Genomic DNA, 21,118 nt, shown 5'->3' on the forward strand with positions numbered 1-21,118 from the left:
TGTGAGAAACATTAGATTAGGTAAATTGTAAATGTTATGAGAGAAAGTATTTTAGGTTTTTGTTTTTGCCCTCTTTTTCACAGTTACTTGCAAGTTCTATTATCATGAGGTGGTAAAAATGTTCTGGAAATATTTGGAACTGCTGCCTATCTTCTGCGAGTGTAAGATACCGAGGCACTCTTTCTGCTTAGCTGCAGGTTTTATTACAAATTCCATATATTTGAAACACCAGTAGAAAAGAAAGCACATCCTCTATTTACAATCACTACACATTTACATATATTATGTACAGATAGTGAATTTAGTCAAATATATGAGAAGAAAATAGAAATCTAGGAAATATATCAGTACAAAACTGTACATGGCTTATTCTCATTTTTTAGTATGATTTTACTGTAATAATAAATACAGTTCTATATTTACAAATCTTTTTTTAAAAAAAAGCTTCTCAAATGAATTTTATTATTTTCCCATTAAAATATCTCAATTATAGCTTTCAAACTTGCTTATGAAAATAGTATGCATAGTGGCCTGTTTTTGTTCTGAAGTTCAATTTTTAATATAAAAGAATCTTTATTGAGCCAGTCTTCAGACTTATTCTTTTACTTCTTGTATACAAAAGAATATATATTCACGTGAGGAACAATTTCACTGACATTAAGCAGCACTCCATAACCGAACCACAGTAAAAGTAAAGCTAAATAAACATTGTAGTATGTATTGTGCCATGGTCAGATGATCTCTTGTTTAATCCAAAGTAGTTTTAAGAACAGAGCTCCAGTTGCACGCTGCATTGCTTCAAAATCCAAGGAGACAAAGGAATATGATAACCGTGCAGCCGGCGTTCGGGTGCATACTTTCCGCATTTGTTCATTTTCTTTCCCAAGGATGCATGTGTCAGCTTAGAAAAGTGATGCTGGATAAATCTGAAAACAATTCAGGTCTCCCAACCTATAGTATTCAATGTGGTTCTTCCAAAGCAGGTCTGCTGTTGCTAATGGGACTTCTTAATGTAAAATTCTAACTCAAATGCCTATAAGCTGTGCTATGTTCAAACTCTTTAACCAGTTAAGAGCGGCTCTTCACTTTCATGCTTAGAACATTGAGGCCAGTTCATGTGTAAATATGTATTGTGCAACTAGGAGTGGTACATTTTCCATAAATACTTCCAAGATAATCTCATTTTCTTAATATTTGAAGTCCCATTAAAAAAAAAAAATCAGCTTAGTGGAAGTTTCATTGTGACCATTAAAAGATTCATGAACGGACAGTGAGAAATGTTGATCTATTTTGAATCACCAGAGCCAGTGCTGTAAACATCAATGGCTTTTGGATTTTTTCTTGAGTCTGAACCTCAGCTGATTCAAGAGTGGTTGTCTCTAAACCAGACTGAGATGGTATATGTTAGGCTTTAGGATGCCAATTTTCATTGTCACCAAGCCTTTGCCACCCAATAGTAGTAGACAATTATTTTCCTCTTACTGCACCCATTTAATAAACGTGTGATTGATAATTTTTAAACACAGGTGACTCTGAGATGAAGCTAATGACATGGAACAAATGTTACTGAAGACAGGTTACAGCTTTCACTCATTCGATACGATGATGGCACTAGTGAATTGTTGGCGGGAATATCATATGATATTCTGGTGCTTGCAAAGGTTACGAGAGCCTGAGTTGAATCACATGACTGTTTTTCTGCATCCTCTGAATTAACAGAAACCAGGCTGGCATGCTTGGATGCTTTCCATGAAAACCTCTGCTTTCGAAGACTTCCCAGGTCTTCCTTGAAGTGTGGGTTGAAAAGTATATAGAGAAGTGGGTTTAGACATGCAGGTAGGGGGACAATTACTAAAAGTATTGGTTTAATTACTTCTGGGCTAATAAAAGTAAGATTTAACAAGGAAGAAAATGATAAGATAGCCACAGGACAATAAAGAATGCAGTTAGTAAAAAGTAGCAAGGCAATATGCTTGACCATGGAGCAGTCCCAAACATTATCCAATTCTCTCTTATCCAAACTACAGTAGAGTTTTGTATAAGCTATTGTCATTATAAGAAAACAGAGAGAGTTCAGCAAGACCAGTGCCACCATGTAACCCACAGCAGTTGGCTTCCCAAAAGGCAAAGGTATGCACAGAGGGGAAACCCCATACTCACTTCCCCCAAGTACTGGAATCACTGCAATGATTAAGGCCAAGACAAAGCAAAACAAGATGGCTACCCTCATGCTAGCAAGAGTGGCACTGGTCTCAAACTTTGTGGCGTGTTTCACGGAAAAGCCGCGCTCAAGAGCTGCTAGCGTCAGCAAGAAAACGGAAGCCTCTGAAGCAAAGATAGAGAGAAGTCCAACGAAGTGGCAACCAAGTCCACCTTCCCACCAAGCTCCGTACTGAGCAAAGACTCCAAAAGTTAATGCATCCATGCTGGCAAGCACGCTGCTGGACACACCCATGAGTATGTTCACAATGGCTATTAGTCCAATCAACAGCTTTATGGAGGAAATGAAGAGCGGGAATCTGAAGATCGTCGCAACCACCAATGCATTGCAAACAAAGGCCAAAACCACGATGGTCCAGACGCTAATTCGGATTAGCCAGCTCCCAAAGAGGTAGTCACAAGGCTTGAAGGGTCCTGCAAAGGCGAGACAGGAAAGATGAGTGCTTTTAGCTGCCGTGGCAACAACACAGGCCTTCTCTTGGCCACTTTGCCCAGAGTGCCTGAGCCCTAAGAAGACATCCTTTCCTCTGCCAGCCCTTTCGCAGAGCCCAGGAGAGGTGGTGAAGAAACTGCCAGTGTTGCTGCTGCTATTGTAACAGTATTATTATTATTATTATTATTATTATTATTATTATTATTATTGAAGAAGGAAAAGGGATTGTGGTGATGCTGGTGCCACTAAAAGAAGAACGCAGCGCAGGAGTTTCTAGCAGCAGGGCATTGGCAGAGGCTCCATAAAGCACAGCCCTGGGTTACATGCATTTTGTCTGCTGTTTCAGAGAGGTGGCGGTTTGAGCATTGCCTTTTTTTGCTCTGAATAATGGTTTTTTTTGTGGTGCTCACAACAGCTGTTTAGATTTACAAATGTGCCCCCAGGCCCCTAAAGGTTGGGCAGTGGCTCTCTAGGGCTTCCGCCAAGAGTCTTGCATAGCCCTACCTAGAAAAGCCAGGGATTGTATCTGGGATCTTTTGCGTACAAAGCACGCACTGAGTTGCAGTCACCATGGAGCACTGCGCTTTTTCATAGCTCCTTTTTCTAGAATATAGTGCGGAGTCTGCCAAGAGAGGAAGTGAAGGAGTTTTGAAACCAACCAACCAACAGACTGGATGTAGCTAGATCAATACCTGGAGAGGGAGAGCATTGCACCGAATGATGAGCTTTCAAATCTTCATCAAAGTCAAGAAGAAAATCCTCAAAGTCGCGGTCATCTGTAAAAAGTTGAGAGGAAGGTGGGTGCCAGTCTTGTCTCACTTGGAAAGCAGTTCCATAGCCTGGGGGCAGCCACTGAGAAGGCCCTCTCCCTCATCCCCACTAAAGATGCCTCTAAGGGTGGCGCTACCAAGATTCATTTTCCCTGAAGATCTCAAAGCAAGTATATGGTCCTTCAAATAGCCTGGGCCTAAGTCATATATCATTAATCTCTTAAGCATTCAGAGAAAGGGTGACAGCTTATCCATTAATTCAGTATTTCCAGAAGATGCCTTACAGTAACTTAGCCTGTAACTAACTCTAAGGACACCTAACTCAAATAAAGAACAAATTCTATCCCAGTTTACACCTACTTCCCTCCCTTTCGTCTGGGTTGAATTTTAGATAATACACTTATTGGGCAGACATTTGTCCTCCTGTAGTCTGTAAAGAACAGAGGCAATGCTAGATTTTAAAAAAATCAGTAAGGCATTTTGTGTTACATTCAGGAAATTGATTTTAACAACAGTAGCAACCGTTAGACTCTAAGGCAGAGCTGGAGCTACAAATTTTGTCACAGAAGGCAAAAGACTGCATTGCTGCCCTCGCTCTCTTGCAGATGTGTCCCCCCCATTCCACACCCCTGCCCCTTGGAGTGGAGAAGCCTTGCTGGAGTTGGGAGTGGGAATCAAGAGGAAGTCTAGATCCCCAACTCACCAAGCCCTGGATCCCAATCCTTCACCACAAAAAAACTTGAATCCTACAGCTCCTTGCCACCAATGTCTGCCCACACAAAGCTGGGGAGAAAGAACCCAAGAGGAGGTAAAATTCGAAAGCATTACTTTACAAGGGTAAAATAGGCATCTTAGTGGAGACTCATTTGTACTGGCATTTTATTTTAAAGGCTGAAATCAGAAAGGCATACATTCATTTGATTATTGGTAGCCACATTCCAGTAACAGTAAGTGGCCTCTTTTAAAACCGATTCTTATTATTTACCATGTGTATGGAAAACGCCAACATCTTTCCTTTGAAATTCCTCAGCACTGCTGTTCTCATCCTTGTTCCACTGGTTTTGGATTTTGTAGTGGCCATCGCAAGCTCCAAATGCACAGCACTGATAAGCATAAGGCATTTCAATCACCCTTTAGAATTAACAGACAAGATTATGAACATCAAAACATCAGTGTACTCTGAACATCAGTGAACATCAGTGTACTCAACCTACATCCTTTGCAAAGTCAACGCAAATGGCATTAGCATCAAACTGAAGCAATAGAGAGGCAGGGCTCTGACTCATTAAACAAATATTAAAAAATTAAGGGAAAGCATATTCTTCCCACATCCCTGTACATTTCGGAACATTGCACACATGCCATAATTCCTTCTGTTTTCAATGTTCAGGCTGTGAGCACTGTTGCTTATGTAGCTACACAACACTGCTGATGAACAAGAAGGAATTATCAGCAGATGTGTGTGTAAATCCCAAGGTTTGCAGAATTACATTTAAAAAAACCAGAAAAACTCTAAATGGAAAGGAAACTGAAAAATATCCACATGAGGACTATTCAATAACTATGGAATAATGTCTGCAGGGGGTGAGAATCAGAAAACCAGTGGGGAGTCAGATTGGAGTGGAGTGGCTATGAACATAATAATGATTTATATGACCTGAACAGGAAACATAACTTGGATATTTCAAATGTGATGCCAAACTATAGGTTGTTGGTTTTTTTAAAGACCTTGCATAACCCTTAGCTCAATCACATTGCTTATTTGAACATCACACTTTTGATCTTGTAGACTTATGTAGATACAGAAGCTCAGAATGGCTTATGCTGACATATTGACTTTTTGTGCTGCCTCCAGGCTGCAGTTCCATGATGGCAACCAACACCCTGGGCTGGACCAGGATACTGGTGCATTGCATCAAATTGTGATGCTGTTCCTGTTTGGCATTGGTTGAGCCTGACTGGTATCTTTTTACATGCCAGCTCCACCTCTCAAAAGAACAGACCACCAATAGCTCTTCCTCAGATGTTCTGGTTACAGTATTTTTGCATTAAGTCAATATGGCCAAGTATTTTACTGCCACCCTCAAACCACCTACTTGATTCAGTTCAGTTCTTTTTGTTTGCAGCTATATATTCCCTACATTTTTCAAAATGGGGGTAATTTATAAAGCAATGGTCCAGTGCTCGTTTTGGCAGCACAAATGCTAAAATAAAGCAATGGTCAAATGAAGGGAGCTAGCCACTATAAAACACAAATTAGACAAATTTTAACAGGGGCTGTTTATTTAGGGAGGATATTGCTGAGAAGCAGATGTGTTTCAAAGTGAGCAGCTACCAGGGTGTCCAAAATCAATCATATTTTCTTGAGATACAAAGAATGTATTAAGTCTATAATTTTACCATGTAAATCTTTGTTTCAGTGCTGTGGTTCAAAGCCTCTGAATAGGAAGTAACTCACATTATACAGTGACACCACTCCCATTGCACATGAGCACAAGTGTGCTTTATTAGTTTTAATGAGGTACTCACTTGAGTTCTGGAAAGTTTTCAGATGATATCAAACTTTGTAGTGCATGATTTCCTGTTAATTTTAGATGAGTTAAACCATATAGGCCAGTTACAGGAAAAGAGGACAAAAGGTTGGATGACAGATCCCTGCAAAATTAAAGGGGGGAAAACTAGTTTACTATTCCAGAAGGGTGGGATTTTTTATTTTTTATTTTGCCTGAGGGTATTTGTTATTGTCGCAGAGTATTAAATTTTGCAAACGATAAAACATAAAGACGATTCAGCTGACAAAAGATGCACCTTGGGTCACTGGTAAATTTGCTGATTCACCTCAGAGCCCAATCCACTTGGAAAGTCTCTTGTACAAGCCACATGGAAAGGAACAGGACTGCAATAACATGTTACTGGATTCTTCCCTCCGTATTTATTGTTGGCAACTCTTTGATGCATAAAGGGCCTTTACTGAAGTTATGTGTACTTGCATGTCGGTGTGCTTGCAACCTAACTAGATTGTCTTGCTTGGGTTCTGCAAAATTGGTCAGCATCTGGGATCTTAGCAACAGCAACCACAGAATTAAAAAACCAGCCATTGTTACTTATACTGATGCCTTCTAGCACAGGGTTGTGTCCAACTTTAGTCCTCCTTTAATACTCTACAGCAGTCCTAGAGCAGATCTATTGGAATTAAGGGACTCGACTAACTTAGGGCCATTAATTTTACTCTGAGTAAAACATAGTTGGATACAGCTCACAGTTTTTAAAGAGCAAGCAAATTTTTCCATGGTATGTTATTTGTATGTAATCATCGTTGACCTGGTTCGCATGCCACACTAAGCCAAACTATGGCTTACCAGGAGAATGTGAATGTGCAGGCTCCTGGAGACATGCTCACAGAACCTTTGCTTCTCCCTGGTCTTTCTTTAAATTATTTTTTTACCCCTGTGCTGTGTTGAACCTGGGCTCATCAAAACTGACTCTTGTGGTTAAACTCTCTCCTCACTAACCAAAAGTTGTAGCCAAGGTTTGCTCTTAAAGGTAAAGGTAAAGGTACCGCTGCCCGTACGGGCCAGTCGTGTCCGACTCTAGGGTTGTGCGCCCATCTCACTTAAGAGGCCAGGGGCCAGCGCTGTCCGCAGACACTTCCGGGTTACGTGGCCAGCGTGACAAAGCTGCTCTGGCAAGCCAGCACCAGCGCAGCACACGGAAACGCCGTTTACCTTCCCGCTATAAAGCGGTACCTATTTATCTACTTGCACTTTAGGGGTGCTTTCGAACTGCTAGGTGGGCAGGAGCTGGGACCGAAAGACGGGAGCTCACCCTGCCGTGGGGATTCGAACCGCCGACCATACGATCGGCAAGTCCTAGGCACTGAGGTTTTACCCACAGCGCCACCCGCGTCCCTCAAAGGTTTGCTCTTAGCTTTGGCTTATTGTATTGTGCAAACCAGGGTTGTGTCAAAAGCCAGAGCATAAAGCGAGAGAGAGAAACTTGCATCGTGCGATGCCAAGAACATGCACAGTGGCACCTACTGATGGGATGCTATGGTTCCAAGCACCTGTGCAGTGCCTATAGTCACGTGAAGGCCTCATGCCACAGGCCATGCAAGTCCTCCTTGCCATTTTAGTAAACTAGGGAAAATGTGGGACAACATGGAGGGCTCTAGTTAAATACTGTGGTAGGCAGGAGCTGACTGAATCTAATTAGATTTAGAGCCAGGCTCCAGAGTGATCTGGGTCTCATCCAAATTTAATCATGTGGTGCTAGACATTAGGCATCTGCTGCCCAAGCTCTCCTGTTCTGCATTCTCTCCATCACTAATTGATACCACAAAACAATGCAGAAATGCAAGACCACTATGGCTGGCCAAACAAAGGCCAAAGCTACTTTGTTTTGCATTTTGTTGTTCATTAAATTGTCATTCCATTTTACCCTGCACTGAATAGAGCTTTTTTGCCACTGGGTATTTGAATGATCATAATAGGACAGCATCAGAAATTAAAAAAAGCAGAATACTTACAGTTTAATCAGAGACAATAAAGAGGAGAATGCATTGGCATGAATGACTGATATTTTGTTCCAAGCTAAATCCCTGCAGAAAGGAAGAAAATTATATATGCTTAAAAATGCATGGAGATTTACTCTGAATCTTTTAAATTAAACAACAATTAACTGCATGAAATCACTTCCAGTAGGCTAATTTTAGACCTGTGTTTGGACATTATGATAAGCCACAAGTCATGGCTTACTGTGAATGAGGAGCATGCTACTGCACACAGCCAGATTGCTTCTCCCTTTGTTGACCTGGGTCCAACAAACCACTAGTCTAGGCTTAGTGTGCTGTGTGAACCAGTGCTCACAGTTTGTCTGCCTCCAAGGTTTGTTCTTGGCTTACCTACTATGGTTTGTTTGGAAGAAACAAACCATAAGCAACTGGTTCACACATCACACTAACAAGGGTCATAGTTTTTTGCTCTTGGCTCAAGAAAGGGAGCACAGCAGGAGCACATTTTATGGCTTACTGAAACATACAAATGTTTTGGGTTGCAAATTTGAATGCACACATCTCTTCCCCTTGATCCAGGATCTAGCTAACTAATAAGCAAATTATGGGATGATCTCTGGTCTGGTTCAGATAAACTACTGCTGTTTGAACAAACTATGGTTTATTGGGGGGGGGGAGTGTTGGGTTCTCCTCTCACTCCCTTCACTCCTCAGTTACACTGAGATTGAGACCCAACTACTAAATCACCATGACAGCTGAACCAGGAAATGTAGGCAGTTTTAAGTTTACAATCAGCATCAAACCCTGATTTGTAATCCTGGTTCATAGACTATATTTAAACCATAGCTATCTAGTTCAGATGTTACAGGAAACTGATTTTATAAATCAGAAAGTGTCTCCTCAAACTAGGCATGTGAAAAGATGGCAGAAAGGGAGGGAGACTGCTCTAACAAACCATGGTTTGTGGAAGTGTTAAACCTGAACTGAACCTTTCTCTGTTATCTACTAGCTTCTCAGTAGATCTTCTTCCTCTTTCACATCTGCTACTTCTCTCATATGCCAATTTCTCTGTCTTTCCAATCTTTCTCCCACATTTTCCCTTTCATATCTCCTTCAGGATGCATGTTGTTTTTTGTGCCAATGCTTCATCATAATAAGAATATAAATAAGAAGAGTCTGCTGCCTGTGGAAAACCCAACATAGGATAATACAACACTGAATATTATAGAAATGGATCAATAATTACTCCCATTACATGAAGTGTGGCCATCAATTTTTGTACATTTACACACTCTGCTCCTTGCTCTTTCGTACTGCCATCTGTATACAATTCACTCAGCTTTTCCATTCAGCAGTGGATTTTGAAGTGTACCCATAAGAGGCTTCTATATGAGTTAAATCAAACTTCCTATTTCTTCACAGAAGTCTGCAAGCGGAAGCTATTTCAGGGTTGGGGTTTTTTGTTGTTGTTCACGGCTGTGTGAATTCATTGCTGGAAATTTTCAACGTCAGAATGTTTGTTTTGCTTTGGCAAATCTAACCTGGCAAGCTGAATGATCAAAGGGGGGAAAATGGAAAGCAGAATATGTAGGAGCAGGCAGAGGAAAGGAATGTGAGCTTCCATGTTTCTCAGTACCAAGGTAAATAGCTCTTTTATGGCTATACTCACAGCGAACGTAGGGCAACCAGCTGCTGAAACGTGCCCACTTTGATTTCATATATTTCATTGTGGTGTAAATCACTGTAATGGCAAAAAAATGGCTTTAGAGAAAACAACTTCTAGAGAACTTCAAATGCTGCCCAGGATCCCAGAACTACTTCAGATGTCTCAAGAGTTTGAGCATATCTAGTGGGACTTCGACTGCCTCCTCCTGCCCCAAAACTTCCAGTCCCTGTACCACATCACAAACTGATCTCTCAGATGCAAAAGTTGCTAGGTTTACGGTACTTGGGGCTGGTTATCAGGAAGCATAGGTACAAAGCCCCCTTTGTACCATTGGCCATACCCTTTGGCCATTGTTTAGATTTCTTTTAGAGCTATATGTTACATGAAAAACAGAATTTCCAGTCTTCTCATGCATAAGAAAGAACTTGCACTCCAGAAATATGTATCCTATTCATCCTGTCTCTTTATCCAAAAGGAAGAGAGCAAGGCTTAAGGAGCTGCGAAGGCGTCATAAGAAGCAAGCTAGATGGGAAGAGCATCATATCCTGGATCAAAGTTTAGAGCTTATCCGCTCCCCTGAAAACTCCACGGACAGAGTCATCTAAAAAATTGAATCATCAATCCTCCCCACCATCAAAAGCCCCTTATAGTTATATTTTTTATTATTCTTCCACATTAAACCTGAAAAAGAAATGTGTGATATGATGGGATACATGATGCACCAGACCTCACCAAATGCTTCTCCCCCTAACCCAAAACTATGAATTTAAAATACAAACAAAACTTCTGACTCATATATATAGGTCTACTCCCTGCATTGGAGGGGATGGTAAAACCTTCCTCATGTGCACATACATAAATTTTTATTTTTTATTTATTGTAACCTTACACTTTCTGAAGATTTTCACAAGCAGTAAAATGAGGCAAGTCACCCAGCTGGTTATATGAGAGGTCTCTGAAATACAAATACAGAAAAATATAAGGTGGCTAATTCTGTTAAATAGTAAAAATATATTTAGGGTTATTATTTCATTCTGGATTCAGTTTTCCTTCAAAACACAACTCTTCTTTTAATTGCTTAAAATAATCTACTAGATACTTGGTTTTAAACCATTTTTCTAGGTGGATCTGATCTTTCGAACTACAATCACAGTGAAATTTAATTAGCTTCCCAGACTACACTTTAAATTAAATAATCTTGCCTCTGACCTTTAGAACTGCCATATCTTTAACTGAGGAAAGTGGTTTGAGGAACTAGAACTAACTTTGAAATCAATCACTATGGGGTGGGGGTGGGGGGGGAGAGAAAGCCCTTCAAATGATTTGAGCCAAAACTCAACAAATTGCAGAATAACTGAAACATCTGGACTCATTTATAGTATAATATAGCTAATCAAAAACAAGCCACGGTAATTTGCAGAAATTGTAAAAAGAAGAAAGAAAAAAGGGAAATAGATTTGCATCCTGTACTCCTTTGTGCAGGGGAAACTCCCATCAGGCTTAATATGACTTTTGCCTCTGTAAAGAAAGAAATGAGAGTGGACACAGGGACTTGTCCCTTGGTTCTGTTTTCTAACCTTAGATGGTAAGGTTTTGTCCCTGGGCTAATATTCTTTAAAATTAACTTATGAAGTTAACCTTAAAGTTCTCCTTGTATGGGTGCGATGGGAAAGCTCCCCGCCTAAAGAGCATTTACTTCTCGTAAGATCCATCTCCACTCAATGGGAGAAGGGTATCAATGCCAAAGTTAAAGGGCATGCTCATTTAGCAGGAAGTAAAACACAAGAGGTGCACTTGTAACCTCATCAGGTGTAAGTTGCAGAGGCACAAAAATGGTAAAGTTATAGTAGGTCATTTTGGCTACCAGTGTGTGTGTGTGTGTGTGTGTGTGCGCGCGCACATGTGTGTTAGAGTGGAAATTCTATCCCAAGGGTAACGTAAAGTAACTGTAAAAATGGTCAAAACAACAAAACCACAAAAAGCAGAAACATTGGAGGAAAGAACTGTCAGGCCACCCTGTGGATTAGGAATGGTAATCTTTGCACATCAGGTTCCCTGGTCTTAAGGATTGGTTGCTTCAGATATTGAGAAAAGATTCTCATGGAAGCATATGGCCCAGGGCACACACTGCACATTTTAAGTCTGTAGACAATTATCCTCCCTACTCAGATATGGTTCTACACTACAAGGAGAGCCTGCAAGGAAACTCCTGTCTATAGGCATTCTCTCTCTCTCCCCCACCCCCCCAAAAAAACACACGACAACAGGTGGGCAGTAGAAGCAGGAGTGGAGGGGACACAGTGCCAGGGCTGGAACCAGCAGGCAGGCAGCTATTCTCTCCGCTTGCGTGATGGTTAATTGCATGAGAGGAATGCCGAAATAGAAACAAATGAGAAACTTGCAATCTGGACAAAGAAAAATATTCCATAAGTTGAGCCAACATTTCTGAATGATTTTGTTTATACGTAGGCCTTTTCTGCATTTAAAATAAAATTGTCAATGCTTCCCCGCCCCCCTTTTTTAAAAAACAACAACCCCACAAATGTGAATTTAAATCAGATAATTCTATACATATACAGTTGATCTGTGATGGTAACAATGCTGTCAGTTGAAACACCTTTACTGAGTTTGGTCCTATTCTATGCTTTGCAGGAAAAGATACTTTATTTTGCTCCCAAAGTCAGAGGAGCAAAGGTAGCTCATAAGCAGCAATATTTAATGTTGCTGTGATAGAATTAGTACCCAACTTTCTAAGAAGTGCCCACAAGAGCTACTTTGGCACTATGACTGTATGTTTTTAGCTAGTGTTATTAGAACGTTGGCTAAGCAAACTAATGCCAGATACATTCATCATGATGTAATCATTAAAGGAAAGTGCAGTTGGCCCATTCACAAAGAAGTAGACAGAATGATTACTTTTGATAGTGATTAAACTAACACTGCAGCATTCTTGTAAGCTACAATAATGTATTGGTTAATCATTATAGGGAAACAGGTCTCCCATACATCTTGGGTATAGTGTTCAAAAATCCAATTGAATAAATATGCCTTGGAGAGAAAATAAAGGTATGGAACATTAAGGTATAAGTGAGGATGGAGTCTGTCCCCATTTCAGTGATTATCAGGAAAAAAAAACCTTTAACAGAATGGAAACTGGGCTTCCCTGGAGCCTTATGTATGCTTTCTGGACACAGGTGACTTTTAAAAATTATTTGAAAAGCAGGAGGAAGCTTGCTTAAATCCATACATTCTATAAATCCTATACATTCTCAATTTTCTCTCTCTTATGGTCACTGCAATCAGTTAACTGAGCATACTCTGACTCGTGATATTGCTTGCTCATCTCATTTTGCCAGGCCGTCCCACCATGTTTTACTTTTCTTGCATTATAAAGACATTGTCTCTCCACCACAGTCCTGTGTATCAAGTACAGACTGTAGGCACTGCAACTAGGGGCCATGCATCATTTATGTTCTGTACTCTGCTTAATGGGACACGGGTGGCGCTGTGGGTTAAACCACAGAGCCTAGGACTTGCCGATCAGAAGGTCAGCAGTTCGAATTCCCGCGAGGGGGTGAGCTCCCGTTGCTCGGTCCCTGCCCCTGCCAACCTAGCAGTTCGAAAGCACGTCAAAGTGCAAGTGGATAAATAGGTACTGTTCCGGCGGGAAGTTAAACGGTGTTTCTGTGCGCTGCTCTGGTTCGCCAGAAGCGGCTTAGTCATGCTGGCCACATGACCCAGAAGCTGTACACCGGCTCCCTCGGCCAATAAAGTGAGATGAGCATCGCAACCCCAGAGTCGGCCATGACTGGACCTAATGGTCAGGGGTTCCTTTACCCTTTACCTTTACTCTGCTTAATACACCATTAGCTCTGGATCAGTGCTGGATTCATTTTATTTTATCCTGCTTTTTCTGCAAGGAACTTAACACGGCATACAGTTCTTATCCCACCTGCCGAAGAGCCTTGAGAGAGGGGTTAGACTATGAGACAGCAACAGGTCCTGGGTCACCTAACGAGCTTTGTGGCTCAGTGGGGACTTAAGCTCAGTCTCACCAGCCCTGGACCAACACACTAAGCACTCACCATACTCAATCTAGTGCTAGTACTAAGTCTTTACATGACGCTGGAATATTGTTGCTAGGCTCTTTGTTATGCATCTGTTTATGCTCTTGAATTACAAGAGCTAAATAAGTGAATTTCCATGGTGATGATATAACACATTTCTGAGAATGCTGTATCTTGAAAGTTCCTAGGATTTAATGTAAATATGTATTTTATACTTACAGTACTTGGAGGTTGGGTAGCTGATCACAGATTGTTTCAGGAAGGTATGTGATCCGAGCTCCTGTAAGGGTCCTGTTAAAAAATTAGGCATATCTCCTTAGAGTGATTCATGCCAATGCCCACCAGGGAGGAGGGACTGAGAGAAGATCCTGTGAATCGGGCTTATGTGAGAATGGGCTTCTGAAAGGAGTATGAAGCATGGGGAGGGGTGTTCAGTTGTTTCTCCACCATGCAAGGAGTAAGACCATGAATCAGATCGTAGTGTCAATGGGATCAAACTAGCTCAAATCCAAGAAATTTGAATTGATCACGGTTGCAGACTGGGTTGAACATGATTGGTTGAAGGACAGCTTCTTTAAACCGAGTCAGCATCGGCAATAATTAATGTCATCTGCTTTCAGCAGTAACATGAACTCTCTGTCTGATACTTACAGGCTTTCCAGACTTGTTGTCCCAGTCAGATCGGGAAACTCTGTTATCTGTGAAGCACCATTTAGGGTCCTAAAGTTACAAACACAATGTAATTAGTGGGATTATATATATATATATATAGAAAGAGCAAAGGAGTTGTTGTTTTAGTGGTGAACTTATGGATACATACAAGGTTCTGAGTTCAGGTAAGTGCTGAAAAGCAGACTTTTCCACAATCTGAATAGGGTTGTCATAAAAATGGCTGTGAGGAAGAAGAGGAGGACACATTTAACACTCAAGTTTTATATTTTTAAATACTTTTGCAATAAACCGGCGGGGGGCGGGGCAGGACATTTCTTATTAAAACTTTGAAGAGCTAGCTTGCAATCTATTCTTTACCCCTTCTCCTCTGGAGTTACTTCTTTTAATGTGCCACACCTTTCTCCCTTGCTTTTTGAATTTGCTCCCCAGATTACAATTATATGCTTATTTTGATTTAGACCAACTGTGTGATTATACTTCAGTGTGCATTACTGACAAAATGTGTGGCCTAGGGACATCAGAGTGAAGGGCAGGAAATAAATTAATGAACAAATAAATAAATAAATAAATAAATAAAGGCAGGGATGGAATTGAACACACCTCACACATTCAGAGTAAGAAATGAATAGGAAGATAGTGTTCATACTAGCCTAGCGAAACTCTCCCATCTTGTTTCCGCACTAACATATCTCAGTTTATTAAGCAGAGATATGCACAAGACTTGTGCCAGCATGCTCTGTTTTCCAAATGTGGAAACTAGGGTTATCAGGTTACGGGGAAAAACAGGATCTGAAACCAACGTCAACCTGGTAAACAGTTTCCTGGTTTGGATATAAAGAGAAACTATGTAAGGCTTTTTACACAAGTAACTCTTTATAAAATGGCATTTTATTCACTTTTTCGCCTTCCAAATGCCATTGTATCATGTATGTGTCTGTTGGGAGCTGGAGCTCAAAATTTGGATTTCCCAACCTTGATTTTAATGTGTACAAAAGGGGGGGGGGGCGAGATTTCATAAAGTTTGAGAAGCAATGGCCTGCTCACAGAAAGCAGAGAAGCAAGATACACAACGAAATTTAGTAATTAATTTCACATTTTCTATTAAAGGTGAACTGATACTACTTACATTGCTATAAGGGATGGATTGCCCACAAATGCCTGTCCAGGTATTGACTTGATATTATTACTATGAAACCCCCTGGAAAGGAAACAGAGAGCATGATACGCATACACACAATATGTGAAAGGCACAGTCTCTTGGGATAAAAAATTTCAGATCTGTAGAATGCTAGCAGGTGTAATAATGGAGGTCTTCTGTTTTCTAGACTTTACGGCAGTAAATGGGGATGGATGGATGGACAATCAGGCAGGGAGGGGTGGAATTTTGCAACAACAACAGCAATTTTCTCAAGTCTTTCTTTTTATTCCTAAAAGCTGCAGGGAGTGAACTTGCCCATTCCCTCTAGTAGCAACATGAAGAAATGTTTCTGTGATACATGAACAGTTTATGCTGAGCGACGTTTTTTGTTAATAAGATTTGCAGCCAGAGCTCGCATACATGTTTATTTTGGAGGTAGGTCCCACTGAACCTGTCCTCATGCAAGCATGCCACTCTTCTAAATATCTTACTGGACAAAGTTAACTAAAATAAATAGGACCAGCTTCCAAGAAAATGTGTTTCAGATCAGGGTGCTAATGAATGCAAACATACATAAAATCCCAGGGCATCCTGTACATTTTAGGCTTTCACAGTTTCTTTATGAAAAGTATTTTAGATGAACAAGCGAAAAAGGACAAGCTAAACAATGTAATTGCTGCCATTTAAGAAGGAAGCAAATTGTCTCCAAATTAATTACGGCATTTTATTCACATGAGTAATAATCTATTGTCAGAAACAAAGGCAGCAATGAAGTGTTCAGCAGGAACAGTAATGATTTGTGTGGGAAATGTTCATTTGTTCAATCAGGTATGAACAAAGCTTCCCAGATTTAAACTGAAGCATGGCTTGGGCAAGACCATCAGCTGCTGCTATTAGTAGGTTGGCTCAGAATACTGGCTGCACAAGAAAATTATCTCTAGAGCAGAACCCTGAACAATTAAAGTTGAGGCAGAGCACAACACTAATTATTATTTTTTTAAAAAGATTTCTAAGCTACATATAAAAACCCAGACATTTCCACAGTGCTTTATCATCTGCAACATCATATCATTGGGGGGAATGTAAAGGCGAGTTTTTCAAGATTCAGGCAGTGAGCATGCCTATTGTAGAAGTTAGCTATTTGTTCATTAATGTTGTTTCAACATACAGTAACAACCTTACACTAACTTTCTGCCTACCATGACAATTTTGAATGTGCAGTTGCATGGCCAAGTGAAAAAAGAACAGGCGTCCTCTTGCATATTTAAGTTGTGTAGAACAGACCCTTTTTAGCAAATGGAACTTTTTTCTGATTTCCCTATGTGCAGGATGGAATGGTACAGACCAGATGTAGAAGCATTGAGTCAGCCTCCTGATTGCGTATTTCAACCTTAAGCAGGTGGGGGGAATAGCTTAAGAAAAGGGTTGCAGCTATTCCATGCTGTAACAGAGTAAAAGCACATACCCCTTACTCCCTTATAAATCTCTTGGTGAGGAAAGTTATTGTTGTCCATGATTCCCAAAGGAAGTCAACTCATAGCACAGTGCTTTTCCCAGCGCAGTGGCTGAGTATCTCATCCTGTGAGCATACTAAATCTGAGAAAGTCAGATTCTTATTTGGTTAGATGCTGGCTTCCTCTATGTCAGCCTCCCCATCTCTTGGGGACAGAACATAAAAATGTATCATTTTGAACACGGTGTTTTGCCTTGATCACATTAAAATTACTGAATCTATCCTAGAGGCGCCAGCCATTTAGAATCAGTATTACTGTTATCTTTTATTTTCAGGGCAACCTCCATTTCATGTATTCCCTGATCCAAAGACTTTAATAAAAATGCTTTCAACCATAAACCTGGCATTGACTGACTTAGGACCTGCCTTACCCACAAGTTTAATTTATGCTATAGATTAACTAAAGAGGGGAACGTGGGAATATCCAAAGTGAGTCTGGCTGGCAGTGACCAACAGGTCCGAGAAGCATTGATACGCTATTCTTAAAAAAAAACTCTGTAGATCTCAACAACCTCCTGGCTTATGAGCAGGGGTGCAAAATGGGAGGTGGTGGTGGCAACTAATGTTTACAGAGGTTCCACTCCCCTGAGAGTGCATGCAAACAAACACACCAGATATAGGAGTGGCAAAAGGTTATGATGATTTCAAGCCTAATGTATATGGCACACAAAAGCATGCTACTAAAAACAGATATTGCACACAGCTTGAACAGTTGGGAGTTCTTAGTCAAAGGGGAAAGATGAAAGGAGAACTTTAAAAGTCAAAGATGGAAGTTTTTAAATCTCAGGCAGAGCATCACAGAGTTCAGTATATGGACTTAAGAGGAGAAATGAAACAAAAGGTATCCTAAGAGCAAAAATGAGTTTGGCTGGGGAGATGCCATGGAGGGAAAGGATGAGAAGAAAAGGCTTTGCTGGCATCATTTTGTACAATTTGTGTTATAGATTTATATTTAATCTGTAGAGGAAACTCGAGCTCTTTGTTTAAGCTAGGTGTGGCTAACGTGTGGTCCTCCAAATGTTGTTAGCTTCCAACTCCCATCAGCTCCAGTCAACATGGTCAGTGCCCAGGTCTTGCAGAATCTGGACTTCAGCAACATCTGGAGGGTTGCTAGTGACCCAGCCCTGGTTTAAGCATTAGCCTGGTAGCCAGAGGCTACAAGGAACTGCATGTAGGCAAGTGAGTGGACTGACAGAAGATGGGCAGAGAGCAGAAATATAGTTGGGTGCTGTGGGAAGGCCAGAACTCTCCCAACCAGGTGAGTATTTTTTATTTATTGTTGTGGATTAGTAACCTTCTGGAATGTATTTAAAATACTGTGATAGTTCAAATGGTGTTTGCAAAGCTTTGGCAACATTTTCAATTGCTAGCAATTGTCATACTAGAGACATGCCACTCTTGAAAGAACCTACTCTCTCTTTTCTTTGGCTATTACTTAAGAATCACCATGTAAATAAATGAAGTCATTGCTAAGGATTTTTGGATTATAGCTGTGTGTGTGTTGCCTGGATTTTGGGATCTGAGAGCTGCTTGCTGAACAGGGGGAAATGTTGTGTGTGTGAAGCGGCCCTAACCTCATTGGAAGCCCTTCCAGATGATATCACAATTTATGTTCAAAGGCCTTGGGATTGATAAGGTCTGTTACAAGTGAAAATATCATTCATCTTGATTATAATGATTTCTTTTTGATGTCTACAAGATGCACTTGTGGGCATTCTGGTAGCATCTGGAAATACATACTTCTTGTGGCAGTAATGGGCAAAATTCAGATGAATTTTGGTCCAAATAATTTTTAATATGGAAAATGTTCCCATATGCTAAATGACACCCATAATGTTCATGGAGGTACATATAATGGGGGTGGGGGAATCAGTACTGGAAATCTGCATGTGGGATGTGCCTTTGTGGAGTCAAGGCAGCAGTCAGTCAAACAACCAACCAGGGAAAGAACTGCAGGAAAGCTTTGATGCCAATGGCTGCCTTCTGACTCTGGAATGCTTTGATATGGCTTTCAACCAAATGCAGGAACATACAGTGCAATCCTAATTATGTCTACTTAGAAATAAGTCCTATTGAATTCAGTGGAGTTTACGAGGTAAGTGGGGTTAGAATCGTTGCCTCAGTCAGCAATGTGAAACATACATGCTAAGGAGTAAGGAGTAAACTCTATTAAATAAGGGGAAATTACTTCTGAGTAAATGAATAAGATTGTGCTGCGATGGTATAGCAAAACACCATGTATACAACCGGGCAAAAGTTAGCCTTGACTTCTTCCCACTGAAATCAACAGAACTAAAAATAGTTGTGACCATTCAATTCTGTTTCTTTCAATAGTGCTAAATTCTTAAGCGGGGAGAAGCCAGCTTACTTCATACCTGGACTTGCTCAAAACAAGCTTTTATAGCCTAACTCCTATGCTTTTAATTTTGCTGCCCATGATGGTATTTTGAAACCCTGTTCAATTCAAGAGGGTGCCTGGAGGGGTAAAGTGCAATAAATAAATCCTCTCCTACCCGTTAAAACCCATCCCACAAGTTCAAAAGGTTAGACATGATGACTTGGAAAATACCCCTATAGCCATTTAATTGTTCTGTGTATTTTGCCACAAGGAAACGAGGTGAATCAGTCTCATTCCAGGCCCCTTTTCACCTTACATTATGAATTCCCAGAATTTAGGATGTTACAGTGCTGTTTTCACTGAAGTTCTTTCAATGGCATTATAAACAAGGGAATCAAGAATCCTCGTTAAACCACAAAAATGGTCAATTCTTTTTTTAAAATAGCCAGTGAAAATAGCAAAATATTTTCATTATCAATATAGGCCTTGTGATATGGTTCCAATTGACCTCCAGATCTGGAAGAAATTCTGTGGGTAATTTATAAGTCTGATGGATGATGTTTCAAGGCTAAAACTGCAGACACCTCACCGGAATAATGCAATTTATTTAATATAGTGGCTTGGCTGAATAAGGCTGAAACACTTGACAACCTTTTAAATAAAATAAACTGCTGTGCAAGAGCTGAAGATCATTCCCCCCCACCCCATACCAAAATAAACTTGATCGCCACAGAAATCTACTCAGGTTGTAGCTATTTTTGCAGCAGATACAAGAAAGACTACCACCACTCCCAGGGTTTCCCTACCTGAATTCCTAAAGCATCTGGACCACAGACCCAACCAAGAAATATAGGTCTTCCTAAGTTGGAAGTACAGTGGTGCCCCGCAAGACGAATGCCTCGCAAGACGGAAAACTCGCTAGACGAAAGAGTTTTCTGTTTTTGGGGTGCTTCGCAAAACGAATTTCCTATGGGCTTGCTTCGCAAGACGAAAATGTCTTGCGAGTTCCTGCGGGTTTTTTTCCTCCCCCCCTTTTTCTAAGCCGCTAAGCCGCTTATCAGCTGATCCGATAAGCCAATAAGCCGCTAAAAGCCGCTAAACCGCTAATAGCGCTAATCCGCTAAGCCGTCAATGGGCTTGCTTCGCAAGACGAAAAAACCGCTAGACGAAGAGACTTGCGGAACGGATTCTTTACGTCTTGTGAGGCACCACTGTACAGGCAAGATGACCCTCACTTTTAAGTGAAAAAGCTGTGTGTGAACACTACAGAGGTAATTGGGGTCCCCCCCCAAATACTTGCCCTCTCTTAATAGGTTGGCACCATTTATTATTGGTTGTACCAGCAAGCCACATTTATCTTTCCTATACTCCAAGTTGATATCAAGAAGGCGAATAAACCAAACGTGGTCAATAAAGACAACTTATCAAGAAATGATTCTTCTTGGATTTGCTTGAGTACATTTTACACAAACTTTTGGGAAGTGTATTGGCACCTCCAGAAACCAGAACACAATACAGAGTGCCTTGAAAGCATATCTTGCCTATTGTATCTGCTTTTTGATGGGACCAATAGTAGTGCCATGCCATCACAATGTAAAGAATCATATTCCCCACTCATCTCCCCATATACAACAGAAACAAAACCTGCATGTTAGTTCCAGAAAATCCTCATAACTATGAGGATCAATAAAATAATAATGTCAGAAAGTACCTTAGAAGTATACTAGAAAGTAGAACGTCTCCACTGGGTATGAATAATGTCGTATTCATTATTTACATATTGCCTATATT

General features: G+C 40.6%; 1 protein-coding gene across 1 annotated transcript in view; it reads right to left on the minus strand.

The window, feature by feature from the left end:
- Positions 1–587: 587 nt before the first annotated feature.
- The window catches only part of LGR5 (leucine rich repeat containing G protein-coupled receptor 5), a 67,636-nt gene continuing 47,105 nt past the window's right edge, over positions 588–21,118 (minus strand). Inside the window, exons 8-18 of the mRNA XM_079993794.1 lie at positions 15,465–15,536; positions 14,487–14,558; positions 14,318–14,386; positions 13,886–13,957; positions 10,489–10,554; positions 9,603–9,674; positions 7,949–8,020; positions 5,953–6,078; positions 4,409–4,554; positions 3,346–3,429; positions 588–2,634 (exon numbers count right to left, since the gene is read on the minus strand). Of these exons, the coding sequence (XP_079849920.1) occupies positions 1,544–2,634; positions 3,346–3,429; positions 4,409–4,554; positions 5,953–6,078; positions 7,949–8,020; positions 9,603–9,674; positions 10,489–10,554; positions 13,886–13,957; positions 14,318–14,386; positions 14,487–14,558; positions 15,465–15,536 (1,942 nt within the window). The 3' untranslated portion in view covers positions 588–1,543. The remainder of the gene's footprint in view (positions 2,635–3,345; positions 3,430–4,408; positions 4,555–5,952; positions 6,079–7,948; positions 8,021–9,602; positions 9,675–10,488; positions 10,555–13,885; positions 13,958–14,317; positions 14,387–14,486; positions 14,559–15,464; positions 15,537–21,118) is intronic.

The sequence above is a fragment of the Podarcis cretensis genome (assembly GCF_951804945.1).
Source record: "Podarcis cretensis genome assembly, chromosome: 10".
In the NCBI taxonomy this organism is placed as follows: domain Eukaryota; kingdom Metazoa; phylum Chordata; class Lepidosauria; order Squamata; family Lacertidae; genus Podarcis; species Podarcis cretensis.